At 38.8% G+C, this 21,081-nt stretch overlaps 2 protein-coding genes and 1 non-coding gene across 3 annotated transcripts; 1 reads left to right on the forward strand and 2 right to left on the reverse strand.

The window, feature by feature from the left end:
* Positions 1-6,898: 6,898 nt before the first annotated feature.
* On the forward strand, positions 6,899-9,563 carry LOC111575059 (type-4 ice-structuring protein LS-12-like). Its single transcript, XM_023279966.3, has 4 exons — positions 6,899-6,986; positions 8,039-8,107; positions 8,206-8,329; positions 9,197-9,563. Exons 2-4 carry the CDS (start codon positions 8,059-8,061, stop codon positions 9,384-9,386), a joined length of 363 nt encoding a protein of 120 aa, XP_023135734.2. The 5' UTR covers positions 6,899-6,986; positions 8,039-8,058; the 3' UTR covers positions 9,387-9,563.
* A 296-nt stretch (positions 9,564-9,859) lies between these two features.
* Positions 9,860-19,462, reverse strand: LOC111575041 (polyadenylate-binding protein 1A). Its single transcript, XM_023279941.3, has 14 exons — positions 18,730-19,462; positions 15,093-15,286; positions 14,371-14,486; positions 13,919-14,058; positions 13,681-13,775; positions 13,461-13,598; positions 12,991-13,086; positions 12,444-12,810; positions 11,617-11,727; positions 11,356-11,501; positions 11,165-11,249; positions 10,889-11,019; positions 10,516-10,615; positions 9,860-10,242 (listed from the first exon to the last, which is right to left on the reverse strand). Exons 1-13 carry the CDS (start codon positions 18,920-18,922, stop codon positions 10,523-10,525), a joined length of 1,905 nt encoding a protein of 634 aa, XP_023135709.1. The 5' UTR covers positions 18,923-19,462; the 3' UTR covers positions 9,860-10,242; positions 10,516-10,522.
* Positions 13,202-13,337, reverse strand: LOC111575070 (small nucleolar RNA SNORA5). The gene has a single exon (XR_002746706.2). It is a non-coding gene; the product is annotated as a small nucleolar RNA SNORA5 (small nucleolar RNA).
* Positions 19,463-21,081: the final 1,619 nt, after the last annotated feature.

Genomic DNA, 21,081 nt, shown 5'->3' on the forward strand with positions numbered 1-21,081 from the left:
ATTTTTTAAAAAATCCCCCAAATTTGGCAAGACAATTTTTGTAAATATTTTCAAAAAATTTGTAAAAATCTTCACAAAAAATCCTAAAAATATGTAAAAGTGCATCTCACTGCTGCATCACCAGTTGCACTACTGGGGACAATTAACCCTGTAAGATCCAAATACAGAAAAAATGAACAAAGAAATAAATAAAATGAACAAAAAAAATTACACACACACACGCACACACACACACACACACACACACACATATATAAACCCCAAATATCAATAATAATAATAAAATAAAATGAAAAAATATAAATAATATATAAACTCAAATATAGAGGAAAATCAGCAAAAAAAGAAAAAATACATATGTAAAACAAATATATATATAAAAACTTAGCAAAAAATGAAATAAACAAAGCATTATATATGTAATTTTATAATTTTTTATAAAACTAGAAAATTGAAGTAATAATTATAATATATAAACTGAAATATAGAAGAAAATGAACAAAAAAGAAAACAAACAAATATAGTGAAAAATGAATATAGCGAAAAAATATATACGTATTTATATACATATATATATATATATATATATATATATATATATATATATATATATATATATATATATAAATAAAATAGAAAATAGCATTTAAAACAGAAAACTGATGTTGTATTTCTGCAGCAGTGAGTTTTACAGGGTTAAAGTGAGTGATAACAAGCTGTTTCTAATTCTAATTTAACACAAAACCCCTTTGTACATATGATTTAAACCTTTGCCCAGTGATGTGAAATATAGTGTGACTAAAAATGCTACTAAAATGGCACTAAAAATTCTAAATAGGCTAATGACAATACTGGATATGTGTCTAGGGCACTGATATGTAATATTCTGTTGAATCTGACTAAAATCAGTTTAGAATCTTGTGTCATTTTATTTTTTCCATGTGTGGGAGCTGCAGATTTGATTGTGTATTAACCTGCTTGTGGATTGTTGTAGCTTAACCAAATTTGTCAAAAAATCTTTGTCCTACTAAACTGCACATAAAAAGAGACCAATTTCGTTAGAGGTTTTATCAGAATCCAGAGTAATCCCTGTGTTTTTTTTTTGTCGTTTTTAAACTGGTCTGCTGGGCCTCTTGATTTGTGCCATCAGAAAAAGACTTTCTGCTGTACAGGATGTAGATAGATTTTTTTTTCTAACTTTTTGTACAGGACCTGAAGGCAGCAGCGGAGAGTCAGGGAAATATCAAGCCAAGAAATCTGAGCCTCCTCTGTTCTCCTCTGGCACCAACAGAGAACAACTTGAGTGTGGGTTTACAGCTCCAGCTCTGCTGCCTGAAGCATGTGATTAAAAGTTGGACGCGGAGTAGCTCAGTTTACTCGATAAGAGGGAGGAAAAGTAAGGATGATCCCTCTTTGAAACAGTAAAAACACAGTGCAACTTTCAAGTACCTGGGTTTGAGTCTGAGCTGCTGGACCACCAACACGGAGCAGAACAAAGACTTGAAGAGGAAATGAGACCTCCTCTTGCGCACTCCAAATGTTTTTAGGACTCTCTGGGTCTTGTGTAATTTTTCATTCTTTCTGCGGTCTGGGATAAGGCCAGGGAGGTCCAGAGGAGAAACAAGGGAACATTTGAATACATCTTTTTTTTTTCAAGCAGAATCTGCATTTTAGTAAAAACAGCACCTCATCTGTTTCTACTAAAAAACACATTGTAGACAAATTAGAGTGAGAGAGAGTGAGTGAGAGACGGTGAAAATCTCACAGAGGCCAAGAAAAAGACAAGTGATGTTAACTACAGCATGCACACAAAACAGAAATACTAAACAGCAAAGTCACATATCATAACATCATAATTGTAATGAGTGTTTGGCTCGCTGGAGGGCGTGCTCTCGTTTCAGGACATGAGTTAATGACCTCAGCTATGCAGCTCCCTGGATCATGTCCACTTCCTCTGACATTTGGACACTGATGTTGCTCTTCAGTTTTCTAAGGTTTAGTTTGATCACTTTTAGTTCTTTTTCAACTCTTTGTAAGATTTACTGTCTTTCACTGTCGATCAAATATCGTGACCAACATACATCCAAACCATGTTTTATTCTCTGCTGTGAGATCACTTGTGGAATATTTGATTTCAGAAAAACACACTGGATCATGTATGTCATATTATACTCCTTTTTCACTACATGTTTTTAGATCCGTACGTTTATCTCACAGCTATAGTGACTTTACTGATTGGGAACTGAGCATGAAAACTACAGTAACACAATAAACTTATAAAATATAATGACTTGTTGGACCCATTGTCATGTTTGTAGTTCCACCAAAGAGACATTTTATTCTCTTATTTTACACGGTGCCCTTTAAACATCAGCTTGAAGCCAAAGATGGTCAAATTATCGCGTGTTAAACAAATAATCAAGCAAACGTAAAAGAATAAAACAGTATCATAAATAAATAAATGGAGAAAAGTAAAGTGAAATTAAGTATTAAGACTAATATTATTATGTTTAATGTATCGTGAGCTGTTTTCCTTTTAGAGGAGTACATTATCTGTTACATTAACTTTAATATGCCTGTACATAGAGGGAGGGAGGGAGAAAGTGAACTGTTGTTTGAGACTTTTTTTTAAGGCATAAATATGGCATTTTTTCCATGACTTAAGTTGAAGTACTTTTCTTATTTTGCACAGACAATGTTTACATTTGGAAAGCCTTGTTGCATTTGAGAATACATCCAATGGGGCATCACAATAAAATTAGGCATGATGTGTTAATTCCATAACAGAAGATATGTGATGTTACCTAAAATTAGTTAAATAGCCCACATATATCAGTATCTGTTGATATCGGAATTGGAAATTGAGAGTTGGACGATATCGGCATATCAGTTATTGTCAAAAAAGTCAATATTGGACAACACTAATAAAAACCATTTGATTTGTTAATGAAATTGCTGATTGAAAACTATATGAAACTGTTCAAATTAGTTCCACTGCTAAACTTTAAAACGGTGCTTATACAAATATCACTTTATGCATTTTCCCAAGAGAAAATGTTCATTTCAGGACTTACTTCTGCTTTTAATGAGTATGTGACAACTTTTTTGACACTGAACTATAAGCCCTTAGTGCAAAAATTCTGTGTTTGGATGAAACAGGTTCAGGAGCTCAAAGACATCTTGATATGAAGCTTTTTTAAAAACAGCATTGTTGTTTTTTCATACTGATATTTTTTACAGTAAAAGCCTGGTTAGCAAACACATGCACATTTCTTAGCTTACTCTGCTTACCACCTCTTCCTGCTATATTTTTAAGTATTCGTGTCGAGGCATCCTCACATGCCTGACATACCACAGAGGGGACGCTTCCACATCTGGACTCCTTTTTAGAGGATGGGTCTGAAAGACATAAACAACACGGATCATTTTCACCGGGGGAGTCTGGGCCGGTCACCGGACACGGAGAATAATCTCAGACTGCAAACACAGTCCACGATCCCACATCTGCTTCTGATTAAACCTTTTAGAGTCAAAATTAAATTTTCAAATCTCCAGTCCAGGATTTTTTTCCCACCAGATGAAGAGAGACTCGAAGGCTTGTTGCACACCGTTTATTAAACAGCTCGTGTTGTTTATGCTGCCTGCGCACTTAATATCGTTTAGGCATATGTATTGAGTTATTTATTACTAACCTGGGTGGGGTGCACTAGAGAAATAATTACTTTACAGCGACCATAAAGATATAGGGGTAGCAAAAAAACAACCTGTTGGATGCAAACCAAAGGTAGAAGTTTACATCCACATCAATGATTGTCATACAGAAGGCTGCTTTCCAAAGCGCAGCTAAATGAGGCCTTTTTGAAAGATTATAAACTCAAGTTAAAGTCCAGAAAGACTGCTTTTGGTCAATCTCAGTTAAAGCAGCAAAAAAGTTAAATTAAATTCTCACAAATATTAAAGGTTCGGGAAGCTTTTCAGTGTTTAAAACCAGCCTCAACACCTGGCTGACGTCAGCACAAAACTATCACCACCAATGACAACCTTTCATTCATTGTGTTGACTGATTGTATTTATTATCTCACACTGATGGACTTTTGTATTTTTTATGTACTGTATTTAGAGCTTTGTGGTTGTTCTCTTTTTCCTGTACCTGCACAGGGACAACAAATGCAAAATAGCTGGTTGCTAAGTCTGGTGCAGTTACTTTTAATTGTGCGCTGTCCCTCCAAAAATGAACTAAACAACTTGTGTTTTTCCCTGAAAAAATGTTTTTTCAACACTGTGATTTCGTTACTGGCCTTTATATTTGGACAGTCTAGGGAGGACAGCCTAACATTTGGTGCCTAATTAAGAGAGCTTGAGAAGGCAGCTGCACTTTTCTTTTCGTTTCTTGAAGACGTTTCACCTCTTTTCCAAGAGGCTTCTTCAGTTCTAACTAACCAGTGGGAACTCCCATTTATATACACTTCCAGTCAAAAGTTTGGACACACCATCTCATTTAGTGATTTTTCTTTATTTTCATGACTTTTTACATTGTAGATTCTCTGTGAAATAAGTCAAAACATGTTTTATAGTTTCGATTCTTCAAAATAGCCACCCTTTGCTTTGGTTTTCCAACAGTCTTGAAGGAGTTCCCAGACATGCTGAGCAACTTGTTGGCCCTGTTTGCCTTTACTCTGTGGTCTATTTCATCCCAAACCATCTCAGCTGACAACTGATGGCCCAACCCCATAAAGAAGGCAAGAAATTCCACATATTAACCTTGACAAGTCACACCTGTGAAGTTAAAACCATTTCAGGTGACTCCCTCGTGAAGCTCATACACAGAATGCCAAGAGTGTGCAAAGCAGTAATCAATACAAAGGGTGGCTATTTTGATGAATCTAAAATAAAAAACATGTCACAGTTTGTTTGCTACATAATTCCATATGTGTTCATTCATATTTTGATGCCTTCAGTGAGAATCTACAATGTAAATAGTGATGAAAATAAAGAAAAACCATTAAATGAGAAGCTGTGTCCAAACTTTTGACTGGTAGTGTATACAGCTGAAAATGTTACTCCAACTCACATGGCAAACGGGGAAATATCTCAAGACTACATAATAAGCACCTGATAAGTGGCATCGTAGAGCCCCTCCTCCTTTAATATCTTTTTAGTCATTTGTCTTCTCTTCAGATTAGAAAGTTTCACCACCATTACCTCGCCATGAGTCATTTCTTACCTGGCAGTTTCACAACTATTCACACCTCGTGGCAGATCAGTCTTGGGTCTTTATTGGGCTATTAGCTATATAATGTGATAGATGTGACCTAGATGACTGAGAATCTGCATGAACGCCTGAATAAAAATAATTTGAAATGTTGATCTGACGATGGTGCCTAAAGAAAACTACTGGGATTATGAAAGTGTTTACAATATATCTTAAGGGGAATACGAATGTGTGCACCAAAGTGTTGAGACACTTAAAAAAAAAATCCTAAATGTCAACTGTCATTCAGATTTGGGTCAATATATAATTGCAGGACTTTTTGTAACATAGTTGACAGGTATCATAGTTGACATTTTTGCTGTTTTCAGGCCTAAGATCAACATGGCCACCGAGAACCAAACACCACCTGGCATTTTTACACAAAGATTCTTCTAAATATTATATATACAGTTGAGTAAAATTTAAATTAAAAGTTATTTATAAAGATATTGTAGTAAACCTATTGACATGTGATAAATCCATACTTGACTCACACACTACTTTATATTAAATAAGTCAGAAAGCCTTGGAGTCTTGCCAGTCTTTTCTTCAGGAGGAAATGACATCATGTGGAGCAGGTCATGTGATCTGGAATTAACACACTTCCTTGAGAGGTGTTTTTGTAATAGAGAATTTAGTGGAAAGTGATTTCTTGGACACAGATGTAATTTGTTATTTTCCATCTAAAATTTGATATATTGCCAAAAAAATATAAACATCTGTCATGATTATCTCAACTTAATAAGAAGAACACAACCAAAACAATTTTTGAATAAGTTCATTTTATTATTGTTTAGCTAATTAGAAGGTGGTTGTTATTAAATTGGGACGGTTATTTAGTTGACATTTTAGTGATATCCAATCATTTTTATTAATAAATGATTGTTTCCATTATAAATAACTATGGAATTTGTAAAGACATGATCATAATGTACGTAAAAACATTATTTTTTTTTAATGAAAATGAGTGCAAGATATTTCCCATTGACTTCAAAAGTCCCTCAATTATATATTGACCCATTTAACTGTTCACATTTGTATGAAGTTTATCCTCCAAATCCATTCAGCAGCTGCTGAGATGTATAGTGATTTGTTTTCACTGAGAGAACTTAATGTTTCACAGATTGTATTGATCTTAACACAAATACACCCAGTGAAAAAGTACGCACAAACAACACTGAGTCATCAGTGAAGCAATCTTTTAACCAGAACTCATCTATCCAGCTGGGAATTCACAATAACATCACAGATCTTGATGAAGGTCAAACAAGAGCACAAACACCCTGTACATAAAACCTCATGATGATAATAAACCGTAATTAACAGAAGATAGAACCAAAAGCTACAAAGTGCAGCAGCAGTGTCCACGGTACAGTGAAATGTGAAATGAAACTATCAGTTGTCTGTTATCATATCTGCTGAAGCTGACGGTATCAAAAGTTCTCAGCGTGGCCTCAGTGTAACCATCATGATGCTATTACTGGCGATTAGGTGTATTATTTAACCTAAATGATAAGATGCTCATGTTGGACAGTCAGCAGAGGGACTGTTGGACTTTGGTTCAGTTTGCCCAGGTGGCACATGGAACAGCAAGGGTCAGGCACAAACATCCAATAATGCCTCGTGTCTTTATCTCATCCAATCACATTCACATTCTCATGGGGCTGCTGGACTATAAAAAGTGGGAGAAACCTGGATGAAGGCACCATCCGGTCCAAATCTTCCTGCAGTACAGGTGAGTCTGATCTTCTTACGGGCTTAAAATGCATTTAGTGCTCTGAGATACACATTTTCTTTTTATCTTCTCTGAAATTTAACCAATAGTTAATATAGTTAACGCTTGATTTTGGAAGTAAATACTTGAGTAAAAATGTCTTACTGAAGATCGAAGTACTTGATTTTTCCAGAGGTTACAGCTCTGTCTTGTAGTCTCTGTAAGCTTCTAAAATGAATCTGTAAATGAGAGCTGAGATGCTGATAGTAGCAGAACATTGCATTCAAACATAGTAATGACAAAATTCTCCATGTATTGTACAGCTACAACCCATGTAATGTAGCAACAGAGCAGCAAAGACTGAATTCTAAGTAAATATAAAGGAGACAATTTGAAGAAAAAAGCCTTAAAAATAAATAATAGAAGGTACAATTGTGTGTTGTGTTGATCCTGATTGGTGTTAGTACTTTAAAACTGTGATTTGTTTCAAGTTTTAACTGGTATATTTTTACAAAGCCAACTAAATCTGACTGAAAATGTGTGAGAATGAGTGGATAAAAGCAATGAGGTGCTTCATTTCCCTTTTTTTTAACGGGTAAATGATGAGATATCTTTTTCTAATTCCATTTTAATTCACAAGATTTACACTGATGGTCAAACATTTAAATGTCAAAAGCAAAGCAATAGAAGAATCATCATCTGTTTTACCTTGTTTAAGGTTCTTTATCGATCTTTTTTTGTGATAAACTGTTGCAAAGACTCGCAGTACTGGCCTATTAAAGAAGCATTTAAATCAGATAAAGTTTATGACTAATAATATTTATTTTATTACCATGTGACAACAACCCAACCGGAGGTTCCTAGAAAGTTTTATCTCATCTATGTGAGCAATAGGGGACCTTCCTATACACAACTTCAGAATAAACAACCTCATAAAGCATCTTCATAGGTACATTTAGGGCAAGTAATTTAGCTGTCAATACTGAAGCTGTCAGGACAACAAAATTAGACATGAAGATGCATTTTAAGACAATTCAACCTGCAAACATAATAAAATAATGTTTGTTTTGTAGGTCTTATCCAGTCAGCAGTCATGAAATTCTCCCTCATCGCCGCCGTCGTCGTGCTCGCTCTGGCACAAGGTATGACCAAAATGAGAGATATATTATTAAAAACACAGCTGTGGGAATAGAAGACTTTTTTATACAATAACTTTTTACTTTTTTTTGGAAACCCACAGGAAGCTTCGCTCAGGATGCCACTGATCTTGAGAAGCTCAGTCAGTACTTTGAGGACATGAAGACCAAAATGACTACAGAGCTGACTGCGATCATGCAGAACCAGGATTTTGCCAACCAGGCTGAGTGAGTAGAAAAGGCCCCGACACCTGGAGACACACTTTGGACTCGAGTTCAGGATAATAAAGATCTTACTGATGACCATACTGGACATTGTTCACTCGTAGATACCGAGCAACAAGCTGTGACTTGCTCTGTAAACCACATCCGATGAAGAAAACTTCACAATCTTTAAAGTAAACACAGGGTGGAATGTAGCTTATTCTGCTTATTTATTATGCTGCATTTCAGCTTAAGACTGTATATAACAAATGATCAGTTAATAAAGCATGATTAAGTAATCTGTTACTATATTAGTATAACAACTACCAAGCAGTATTTGAAGTTAATTTCACCAACTATAGTATTTAATACATACACATTAGTAACAATAATTAACATTTTATTATTGTAGAATAGTGTTACTTTTAACCCGACAACTAAATAAGGAAAGTATGTTTTTAGCAAGGTAAAACCATACATTCCTTATTTAGTTGTCGGGTTAAAAGTAACGCTATTCTATAAAAAGAAACCACAAAAAGAACATAATCAAACTATTATATTATTGCATTAACTAGTTAGCAGCATTCTGAGTACTTATAGGTTATGAATTATTTTTTCCGAAGTGATACTGTACATTCATATCACAGTGTTGCTACATTTGCCGTCTGATTTCCTCAACTTTTCAGAACATAAATTAGTGGAGGAGCTCTGTTGCGTTGAATTGGGTTGTTTGTTGTAAAAACAGCCCCTTTCCACTTGCCTTTACCATCAGAATTCATAAAAAAAAATCCCAAGCTTTCAGCAGTATATTACACAAAACTAACAGAGCCTGTGTTGCAACGTGCAGGGCAGACAGGTGTGTTTCTCATTTATCCTATTCCTCCCCTACAGGACCGTCAGGACCCAGCTGGAGCCCCTGGCCACTAAGCTGAAGGAGGTTGCCACCAACATCGAGGAGCAGCTCAAGCCCCTGACCGACAACATCCAGGCCCAGGCCCAGCCCATGGTGGACAACTTCCAGAAGCAGATGGAGGCCATCTTCCAGAAGGTGACAGAGCACACCAAGGCCCTCGCCAACTAAATCAGCTTCCAAAAGACTCAAACTTGCCCCCGCAACACCATCTCCCGTCGTGGGCCGAGTTAACGGAGCTCCTTGCGTCTGAAGGCTGAGCCTGAGTTCATGGAGCCTAAAACGTGTTTCAGTGCTTGCTGACGTTGACATCTGTGCCATAAAGCGTAATAAAAACATGGAACACAACTTTATTGTCCGTGTCACTTTGTGGGAGTATAATAGGTGCTTTGACCAGTTTGCCATAAATGTTTATCAGTAAACAGATACTTAAAGCACATTTACGAAAACATCTTCAAATACGATCAGGTTGCTATGGGGTGATAGAACACGCTTATCCTTGTTTCTTTAAGGGACTGCAGATGGAAATTAGCTGAAGGCTAACTCTGGTGCAATACATCAAATGGAAACATTTATGTTAAATGTTGTACATGGTCCCTTTTTAAATAGATAATAATAATAATTAACGGCCAACGACAGACACATACTGTTTTATAACTTTTATTCAAGCAAGCAAAGGTCAGGGGAAATTTCACAACAGGCTTCTACAGCCCAAACATTGAAACATTTAAAAGGGATAAAATGGCAGAAAGGAATGTTTTCAATCTTATTTTAATCACAGAATTCTCCTCTAAAATCCCTCCGAAACTGATTGTTTTTTTCATTTTTTCTCTTTTTTTGGTGGATTTTCTCTTTTTCATTCAGCAAACCAGACCTGTTTTTCATTTCAGATCTGGCAGGAGATTTGTTTCCATTGTTTTTTTAATATATTATTTGACTTATTTTTACTTTGTTTTGTGTATTTTTAACTTTTTCACTGTGAAATTCTTTTCTCTGTCGGTGAAGCTGGTCTCAAGGTTCCCCACTCCTGTGAAAACGGCAAAAATACAATTAGTGCTACTTTTTTCCACCCACATTTCCACACAATTTGTAAGTAACATTCACAACTTTCATTTCATCAGCAAGCAAAACAAACACTTTGGCCTCAGAACAACCCCAGCTTTATGGCAGATCTGAGACTACGTAGATTCAGAGAATACAGAGTGTGAATTAGCACACTTTATAAGCTAAGAGGTTCAGTGTAGAACGTCTGACAGCGGTGTCCTGCCTCGTTAAAGCAGCTCTAGAAAGCTAGCTGTACCTTGGGTTTAGACACTTGGGACACCAGCTGAATTTGTCACTGTCTTCTGAGCAGCCTCCTTGGCCTGATGAGCCTGCAGCACAGCCACTGCCTCATCCACCTAAAGAGACAATGACCATTAATGTTAGCAAAAACACAACATCCGGCTGACATTTCTAAAGTGCTCTGCTTCCACAAGATCCACTTTTTCCTGCATCTAAAACATACTTTCAGTCAAAATCATTTTTCCCTGTCGATGGTGGAACTGCTTCCCCGTGACATTTATATTAAGGCCAGAAAGCACTCTGCAATCATTTTTAATATAAAGCCACGGTGAACTCTTCAGAGAATGAGCCACAGGAAGCTGTCGATATTAACAGACTTAAATAGTGACCTTGGAGCGGAGAGACTCTGGTGACTCCAGCATGTGGAGCAGCTCTGAGTTGTCAATCTCCAGCAGCATGCCAGTGATCTTGCCTGCCAGACTGGGATGCATGTTCTGGATCAGCGGAAACAGGCGCTCACCTACAGAAGTGACAGATAGAGAAGATTTACAACAGGATGTCATCAACTCCTGCCAAGGCCTGGGACGATACAATGTAAACACACACTAAATACAAGACACATAATGCAAACTAAAACGAGGTAAGGTGCTATGACTAAACCGTACCCAGCATCTGCTTCTGTTCCTGTGGTGGAGCAGCAGCCAACATGGAGGCGGTCAGAGGCTCCTGTCCCTGAACATGAACTGCAGGCTGTTTGGAAGGAACAAAGACATTTTTTCAACGCATATCAAACCTGAACTTTTTCCTTAAATGTCAGGCAGAAAAGGCCACCTGACAAAGAAATGTGCATCCCGACCTGCTGCATGGCGACTTGTGGCTGAGTGGTCATGTGCTGCTGGGGGTTGCGGACTCCTGCGGCGTACTTGTACTGAGGTACTCCACGCACAGGAGCTGCTGCTGCAGCAGCTGCAGTGGATGGGCGGGGGCCCATGGTCTGAGCGGCTGCAAGAGGAACCAGCACAGTAAGAATCATCAAAATGCACAAAGAGATGACGTATACATAGCTAATCTGTGCTTGCTGAATAGAAAGACTACTGATTGTGTGTAAATAACTTACCGACACGCTGGGTGGACATCATGCGGGGCACCTGGGAGGTAGGCCGCATCGTACTGAAGGCCTGGGGGCGTGGTGCTGAAGGACGCATGGCTCCTGGCATGTTCTGGAAGTCTATGGACACACAAAACCACAGCAGTTTAATGTACCGTAATTTCCAGACTACTGAGCGCACCTGAGTATAAGCCGCATCCACTAAATTTAAAAAGAAAAAAAAATTTGTACATATATAGGCTGCACTTGTCTATAAGCCGCAGGTGTCCACATTGTAACATGAGATATTTACACAGACAGATTTTTTAAACTTATAATTAAATAAATGCCCATTTTTGAAACAGTGCCTGTACCACGCATTGAGTCAGTTCAGGCTGTCGACTCCAACGTCTCACCATGGATTCCTTGACGCCGAGCTGATGTGCAGCTCTATTTCCTTCTTCGACAGGCAGATCGATTACCTTTAACTTAAAAGCTGCACCATGCATTTCTTTGTGAGCTTTCCATGAAGAGGCTGTGTGTATGAAGCGCAAAATGACTGATTTGAAGAATTTATTGTGAGTGTGTCTGATTTAATTCGAACAGTTTCATTGGTCCACTGTAACCTGTTCAGTAATTTCATTCTGATGAACGTATTGGCGGCATTAAGCTCGCCCGTAAAAATCTATACATTAGCCGCATCGTCGTATAAGCCGCAGGGTTCAAAGCGTGTGAATAAAGTAGCGGCTTACAGTCCGGAAAGTACGGTACGGGTACAATATATAAAAAGTTTAGTTTGACTGTAACTTAATGTGCTTTTAAAATGAGAGGCATAGTGACACAGGACAAATACTCACGCTGTGGTCGGACACCTTGTGTGGTCCATCGCGGGCTTGGACGGAGCTGGGCCATCTGGCCAGCAGCTGGGTAGTACGCAGCTCGGTTCTGGGCCTGAGGGATGGCTGCCATAAAGTAGCCAGAGGGCGGGGCAGGCTGGTACGGGTTAATGACTGGATTTGGCACTGCACGCACACTGGCCATGCGCTGCATGTACTGGTTGGTCAGGTGGGCTTGACGCTCCTCCTTCCTCTGGGCCAGAGCCACGTACAGTGGCTTAGTGGCAACAATGCGTCCATTCATTTCTGTCACAGCTTTGGTGGCCTCTTCTGGGGATGAGAAGCAGACAAAGCCAAAGCCTTTGCTGCGCCCACCTTCCATCATCACCTGAAAGACAGAGAGAAAACTTTGACATTAAAATTATATTTAATTCTACACATTCAAGTAATACTGACCCTATAATACAGGGTATATTCAGCTGAAGAGCACCGGTACCAGTGACGAAAAGCTTTTCTTCAGCCATCTATTTATTGCAGAACATTGACAAATAAAAGACTATGCTCCTACCTTGGCACTGGTTATGGTGCCGAATGGAGAGAACTCCTTTCGCAGGCGTTCGTCCTCAATTCCATCATCAAGGTTCTTCACATACAAATTGACACCCTGAAAATAATTACACAAAAGTAAACTTGTGTTCTTTTTCAAAAAGCTACACTTCAGGCTAGAATACTCCACCACTAGTGGAGTAAAAATATTCCCTGAACAGATCTTTTTAGTTTTTTGTCTGCAGTACATATTTAACCCCAGGATCCATGATAAAGAAAGTGGGGCCCATGAACTACTAAGTCACTGTTGCAGCTGTTTTGGCCAGTGCAGCCTACTAAAGAAGAAGCACCGAATATGACAAAGCTGCAGTCTTTACTTCACCAGACAAAGACTTGTACAACAACATTATTTCTAAATACATATTTTGCATTATAATGCAACATTTTGTTAGTGTAAGTTGTTATCAATCGATGTCATAAACAGAAACTGACCTGATAACGGGTCATCCGGTCTTGTTTCATTTGTTCAAATTTGCGCTTCAGCTCCGTCTGTCGCTCCACCTTCTTCTGGGCTCGGCCGACATAGATGAGCTTCCCATTCATCTCCTTCCCATTCATCTCATCCACTGCCTGAAGCAGTCAAGAAAACACAGTCAGCTTTGCGGCAGGGAATACGGAAAGCCTTTCCTGGCGTTCACCAAAAGAAATATACCTTCTGGGCGTCCTCATGCCTTTCGAAGCTGACAAACCCGAAGCCTCGAGACTTTCCACTGTCATCTGTCATGACTCGAATACTCATGGCGTTTCCTAAGCAACAAAGAGATCACCTTTAATTACTATTTTGCTCCATAGTGGGGCTTTTTGTTTTTTTATTTACATGCAATCAACACAGGCATGGTTTATGAACAGCACAGAAGCAAGTAGTTGGAAATATGGACACCCCAACTGACCGTATTTATTAAAGAGTTCCCTCAGCTTCTCATCATCCATGTCTTCACCAAAGTTTTTAACGTAGACATTTGTAAACTCTTTGGCTCGGGCACCCAGCTCAGCCTCGCGCTCTTTGCGAGATTTGAAGCGACCCACAAATCTGCATTGGAATGACATTTAACCAAGGTAAAAATAATGATGAATCTAATATTAAGACACACCTTAAGTCTTAGAAATGAGTTATGCATATAATCCCTTCACACATCCAAGACACATTGACTGGAACTGTACTAAAACATAATTCTGCAACCTTCTGCAATCTCGTTATACATTGTATAATGACAATAAAGAATATTCTATTCTATTCAAACTCCATCACACCAGGTGCAATAACAATTCTACAATGAAGTCTTGTCCCTCCCGTGTCACACATTAGTAGGCACCCGAACACTTCAAAACCAGTTTCACTTACACTTTTCGGTCATTGAGCAGCATGCCATTCATTTTCTCAATGGCTCGTTCAGCTGCTTCCTGAGTCTCAAAATGCACAAAGCCGTAGCCTTTGGAGCCATTCTCGTCACAAACCACCTTAGAGAAAGAAGAAACATGCTGCTTTTAAGCCACACACACACATGCAGCAACACTTTATTAAACCTGAACTGCCTGTTGGAGCCTACTAAATATCAACTCACTATTTCACACAATGAAACTGACTTTGCTGTGGCTTTTCCGTTTTTTGCAGGGGGATGTGGCTTTTGTCAAAAACCTAAACTGCATTTCTGCTCACCATTTCCCTTGAATGTATTTCTTTATTTGTTTGGTCTCTTTGCTAGATAGAATCTATTGTTCAGAATTTTAATGTTAATTTAGATATAAATTCAATGTTAGGCTAAGTGCACAAATTCCTCTTCCTAATATTTTTTTCTTCTTTTTTTAAGATTTCCAAATAATTATGCCATCTGCAAGTGTAAATCCAAACAATGATGCATTATTAATTGTATAAACACTCGGGTTAGAAGTGAGTATTGGGTGAAACATCTGTGAAGTGGGGAGAAGGCCTTACACAACTCCAGGCATCTCTGGGAAAACACTGACATGCAAAGTGAGCACACAATCACACAACAATGACAGCAAACCAACCCCCTTCGGTTCAGGTTACATACAACAAAGGAGAGAAAGCCACTAGCGCTTTACCTTGCATGACAGGATGTTGCCAAAAGCAGAGAAGGTGTCATAAAGAGCTTTGTTGTCAATCGACTTGTCAAGATTCTTGATGAAGATGTTTCCCACACCGCTTTTTCTCAGTGACGGATCGCGCTGCGACCACATGATGCGTACAGGCCGCCCCTTGATCACATCAAAGTTCATGGTGTCCAGTGCACGCTCAGCTGAGGGGAGGAACACGAGAGAATCACACAGTTATTTAATACATTTAAAATTTCATGTGATACTTGGTGAGGGAGGATTCCGCTCTGTTTGTCCTCGGATGACAGAATATGTTAATGCTGGGGTTAGTCTTGGAGGGGAGTTCTGGGTGTGAAACTGGACTAGCAGGTTTTTCTTAAGGTCACTTTAAAAGGCTAAAAAATGGGCAATCAGCACAGCCATGGTTTAAGCACATTTACATTCATTAGTCCTGCTGATGCCAACTTCCTTTTAGCTCTTTACCACAAGGCAGCTAGACAGTAGGTGTTGCAGCACTGATCTACCACCTCTGGTCTAGAGTTTCAAACTGGGTCCTTCTGACCACCAGTACATCCACATAACTGAAGCTGTACAGACACTAGAACATTAAATGATGTTAATATTGAACAGTAATGACAGCTTCACAAATCTATCCTTGTTCTAAAGATAAATTGTAGGTAATCTTACTTTAGCTGTAGTATTTCTGACAGCTTTTACTTTAGTTAAGTCATTTGATGATTAATCCTTGACTAATAGTTTTCTAGTGATCTAGAAAATGTTAAGAAAAAAAAGACCACCACAGTTTTTGAATAAAAGCTGTCATGTCATCTAAACCGCCAAAGTGTTCAGTTTCCCCCAGCACATTGTTGCGACCACCCTGAGGCCAGACATCCTCCTGGTTTCAGAGGAGAAAAAGAACATCATCCTGATGGAGCTGACAGCGCCATGGGAGGACCGTCTGGATGAGGCCCACGAGAGAAAGAGGACCAGATATGAAGAACTGGTCATCAACTGCCACAAGCAGGGCTGGAAGGTTAAGTGTATACCCATCGAGGCTGGCTGCAGATGGTCTGCGAGGCAATCACTCGACAAAACCTTGAGTGCACTGGGCATCACCGGAGAGGAGAGGAGAAGAGCCATCAGGAACATCACGGAGGAGGCAGAGAAAGCCTCAAGATGGCTCTGGATTAGTAGAGGAGATCAATGGGGGGTAGGATCAACCATGGCTGGGTCGCCTGGGTGAGGGTGTCTCATGTTGAAAGACCAGAAACACCCGAGGACCCCAGGTAACATCACTGATGATGTGCTCAGGAGCATGCAAGAGATGTATTCTATCAATCAAATTGTTCATTATGAAAAGTAAAAAATGACATAAACCTGCAAATACTTACATTTGAGAATATGGAAGTGGTATTATTTGACATTTTCACTTAAAAAGGCTACACAAATCATCAATGAGCCCTCTACTATTTATTAGCAATTCTGTACTAATTAACCAACTAATCACTACAGCTCTATTATGACAGATTCACTGAGTAGTTCCATTTCATGTTGTGCCTCAGAAAGTAATGAAAATACTGGAAATGGACCAGACCTGTGCAATAATAACTGCTCACATATCACAGTTATAGTGTTAGATAAATGACTCAAATAACTGCAAAATAACAGGAGCGCTGATGAATACTGCAATAGCAGGTGAGGGAAGGCAAAGTAATACACATCATAAGATGACAGAAGTTTGCCATTTTAGCATTTCTTTCGTTATATATTGAGGAAGCTGTTCCTTTAATACTTTTAACCACGACAACAAGTTTAGAGAACGAAAAACACACATGACACACCAATCAATCAATCAATCAAACAATCAATCAATCAATCAATCAATCAATCAATCAATCAATCAATCAATCAATCAATCAATCAATCAATCAATCAATCAATCGCCATGTCGTTCAGTGCAGGCGATCATTTCTCTCCATCTAATCTGGTCTTTTGCTTTCCGAATTGTGACTGTTGCCCTTTCCATGTGTACACTGTAAAATAAAATGTTATTTTTACAGTAAAATTCCAGCAGCTGTGGTTGCCAGAGCGCTACTGTAAAATCACAGTAAAATATTTTCTTCATTTATGGTAAAGAAATGTCTTGATACTGCTGATTTTACGGTTAAAAAATGTGCTTTATTCAATATTTTACTGTTTAAAGTAAGTAAGAAAGTTTGAACCTTTAAAGACAATTTAGTTTTACATGAAAATTTATAGGACAACACCTATAACATAAGGTTTGTGTGATCTATTATACATACAACAGCATTTTTCCATTATCAGCACAACAGTTAGGGTATTTAACTTTTAATAAATGTATTTTTAGGAAAGATTCCGGTTATAGCTGTCATAAATATTAAACCATATGCCCGTTCATCAATTTGACAGGTCCAAACTATATTTTTTACAGGAAATAAATGCAAAAATTGCCATGCTACTTGTCATATATATCACACCATGTTTCTGTTCTCAGTAGAAACTGTGAAAACCGGTATTCTTTTTGAGAAATAAACGCAAAAATTACTGTATTGATGTTATACATATTACGGAATGTTTCCATTAAATAACTGTGCAAGAGAATTTTTTTTAAAAATAGTTTTCTCCTGATTAACTTATCTATGGTGATTCAACGTTAAACTGTCTCAAACTGTTTCAGAGTTTACAGATTTTTACTGTCATGGTTTGATCGTTTTTCACCGTAAAATTTACCAGCATTTTTTTTTTGTGTAGCCATGATGTCAGTCTATCTATCATTTTCATTCTCTGTCTTCCTCGTCCTCTCCTTCCCATTCATTTTTCGAGTTGTAACGATATATTCCAGGGTCTCTTTCCTTATGATGTGTCCAAACAATGCATATCATGACACACCAATAAATATCATGACACACCATGATAGGGAATTAGTTCAAAAACTCCAGAGCAGATCTCAGTAAAAACACACCCAAGAAGACAAATGCAGCCCTGTGCTCTTATCAGTGGTATGCAGAAAATGTTTTGTGGGGGGCAGATGTGTGCTTACATAGATAGGGTTAACATTTCTAGGAACTGACACATTGTTGTATACCAGCCTGATGCAGAATAATGCTCATCTGACTAACTAAACTGGCAAGTATTGGTTTTGTTTGTTCACACATAGAGCATTCTGGTGAATTTTATGCACCAATTTGTGCCTTTTTGAACAGATATGTGTGTGTGTGTGTGTGTGTGTGTGTGTGGTATGTACTGAGGGGTCTACACTCTGAAATCTAAAGCCTGTGCTGCCAAACATTCTAGGCAGGTTTACTTTTAACTGCTGTGTCAGGTCTTTCGGGATTAACAGTTGGGGTGTTGTCCTGGCAGAAAAGAGAGAAAAATGGGCAGTGAGGATCCACTTGGCAGCTAGCATCGCACTGCTACAGGGCCAGGGTGGGCAGGGCTGGGCAGGGCGGACACGCTGCTGTGCTGCTACGCCACTGCTGGGAGGTTCAACTGGGGAGACCCTGCCGACAACATGTCGGCCGCAGTCACGTGTAGAAGAAATGGGCTAGCTCTCACTTGTCATTTTAAAGTAGACACTCGTTTTTACCCATTTTTGTAGCGTGTGTTGTTTTAATTAACGGCTTACCGTCCGCTGGCTGCTGGAAGTTGACATAGGCGTATCCGAGGGAACGCCGGGTGATCATGTCCCTACAGACCCGGATCGAGAGGATAGCTCCGGCTGGGCTGAATTTCTCGTACAGCATGGCTTCGGTCACATCTTGATGCAGATCCCCGACGTACAGTGAGGCCATGGGGTAACTGGGAGCGCTGGGGTTCATCTTTTTTCTTTTTTCGTCGACCGCGGAGGCTAGCAGAGTAACTGGACGAAGCTTGTTTTAGCTAACGGAAAAAAGTTTTCGAATGCTCGGTTCTCTAACGGTCACTAGCGTCAGTTCGGGGCAAAATGCTGATACGACCGTTGCCTGGTCAGTTGGAGTGTTTTCAAGAAAAACAACATAAAATGAGTTCGCTAAAATAACACTCAGCCGACTTCTAATTGGATTAAAACTGTCATTCAAATTTGACACGCAGAGATAAAAAGCAAAACTAGCGTTACTTGGCCTCGCTTCTGATCGGTAACACGTCGACTGATTTTTTTTTTTAAGGCAGCCCCTTCTTGTACGTTACCGTCCAGTCCTCGAATGTCTTACTCCAGCTTCACCGACTTGTTACAAAAAGAAAAAAAAAAAAGATTTTTTGGTTTTTTAATGTTTTGAAATTTTTTTGTATTTTTATTTTTTTATAGAATGTGTGCCGAGCGAGCTCAGGAGCACACACGCACTCACACAGCACTGACAGCTGCGGTTGAGGGGGAAGAAAGCTACGGGAAGTGGCTGCTTATATACCGGTGGGCGCGTCACCGAAATGGACCAATCAGCTTCTAGTATCGTTGGAAAAAAAAAATAAGTCAACAAAGGGGCGTTGCCCACAACTGTACGCATGATGATAAAATCATGCAAAACGTATTGTTAAAGGCTGGAATTGACTTATTGTATTGACAACAATAGCTCTTTGTTAAGTGGTGCTGTGCAGAACTGGCTTGTATACATAGTGGATGGCAGCGGTTTGGATCTACATGCAGCCTTTGTCAGCAAGAATTACGCACTAAATCCCAACTGCTATGTAGCTCCAGTATTGGAAATACCACAGGCTGATCATTCCTTAGCCTCCAGTGTGACATTATGCTCCAAGGGTACCACATGACAACACCCACTTCACAAGTATGAGGTCATTCAGAACTTGTGATAATGCAGGAATACATCACACACAAATCCATTTAAGTGTAGCAGTTTTCACAAATGTGGTGTTCAGCCCCCAAACATGTGACTCTTGCTACCAGGGTGATAACCAAAGACAGTAAATGGGCCTACTGTTTAAAGACAGGATAATGTGACAGACTTGCGATTCTTCATGAATTTGAGATTAACAGTGTGGCAGTGATCTCCGAAAAATGCTGCTGAATCAAGCTTAAAGTGACAATCTTCTGTCTCATGGAACATCTGCATGCATCAGATGGCTCTTCAGCCTTCACCATCTGCAGAGGGCAGTGTTGTCAGGGAAAAGCATGTATCCATGTACAACCGAGCCAGAACACTGCAGTCTCTAATGTCATGCTTGACAGTTTTAATTTTTTCACAAGAACCCAGTGATGTAATGAAAATATAGATTTTTATGAGGCAACTTACAGTTTTTTATCAGGTTGTGTCCCACTTAGAGGTCAAGATTTGAGAGATTATCTAAAGTTATAGCTTTAATTTCACCGCTGCTGTGTTCAGTAAAGGCAGTTCTTGTCTGTGTGCTTGAGGACATTCAGTCTCCAGCCACCTTAACTACATGTGACAGCCCTAATTTCTGTATTTGAACATAGTAACATGCTGACATCACTGCAAGGATGTTTCCATGTGACCAGCTGACATGGTAAATAGGGGGAAATAGAGCTGATGAACCCTCAGTGGTGGGTGATTCTCAAGGAGCCAACGTAAGATTTGTCTGACTGTAAAGATTTTGAAGAACTTTAACATAAATTTCAAAGTACACTGTGTCTATTATGTGTTTTCTTACAGATTTTTGAGGCACAAATTCACTACTGTAATGCATCTGGAAAAAATGTCATGGTATAGCTGCATAATTTAACAAAATGTAGCCAAATATAATGGTTTTAATCAGTTTATGAAGGAATATTTTAGGAAATAAAATGTCTAACCATGTACCTTTCATTACTGCTACACTATGTTCATGGACCGGTCTTTTATCATTAATGTGATTTATTTGATGATTTATTGAAGGTACATGACCAAAAAGCCTTCATGTTTAGTCATTTAATAAAATGTTTCAGGTCCTTTATACTGTGTTTGAACATTATTGCTGTAAAACAAAATCATAAATTGTTATGAACTGTTCACGTTACAACAGTGAAATAATTGTTTGCATTAAAATA

This window comes from Amphiprion ocellaris, chromosome 15, assembly GCF_022539595.1.
Source record: "Amphiprion ocellaris isolate individual 3 ecotype Okinawa chromosome 15, ASM2253959v1, whole genome shotgun sequence".
In the NCBI taxonomy this organism is placed as follows: Eukaryota; Metazoa; Chordata; class Actinopteri; family Pomacentridae; genus Amphiprion; species Amphiprion ocellaris.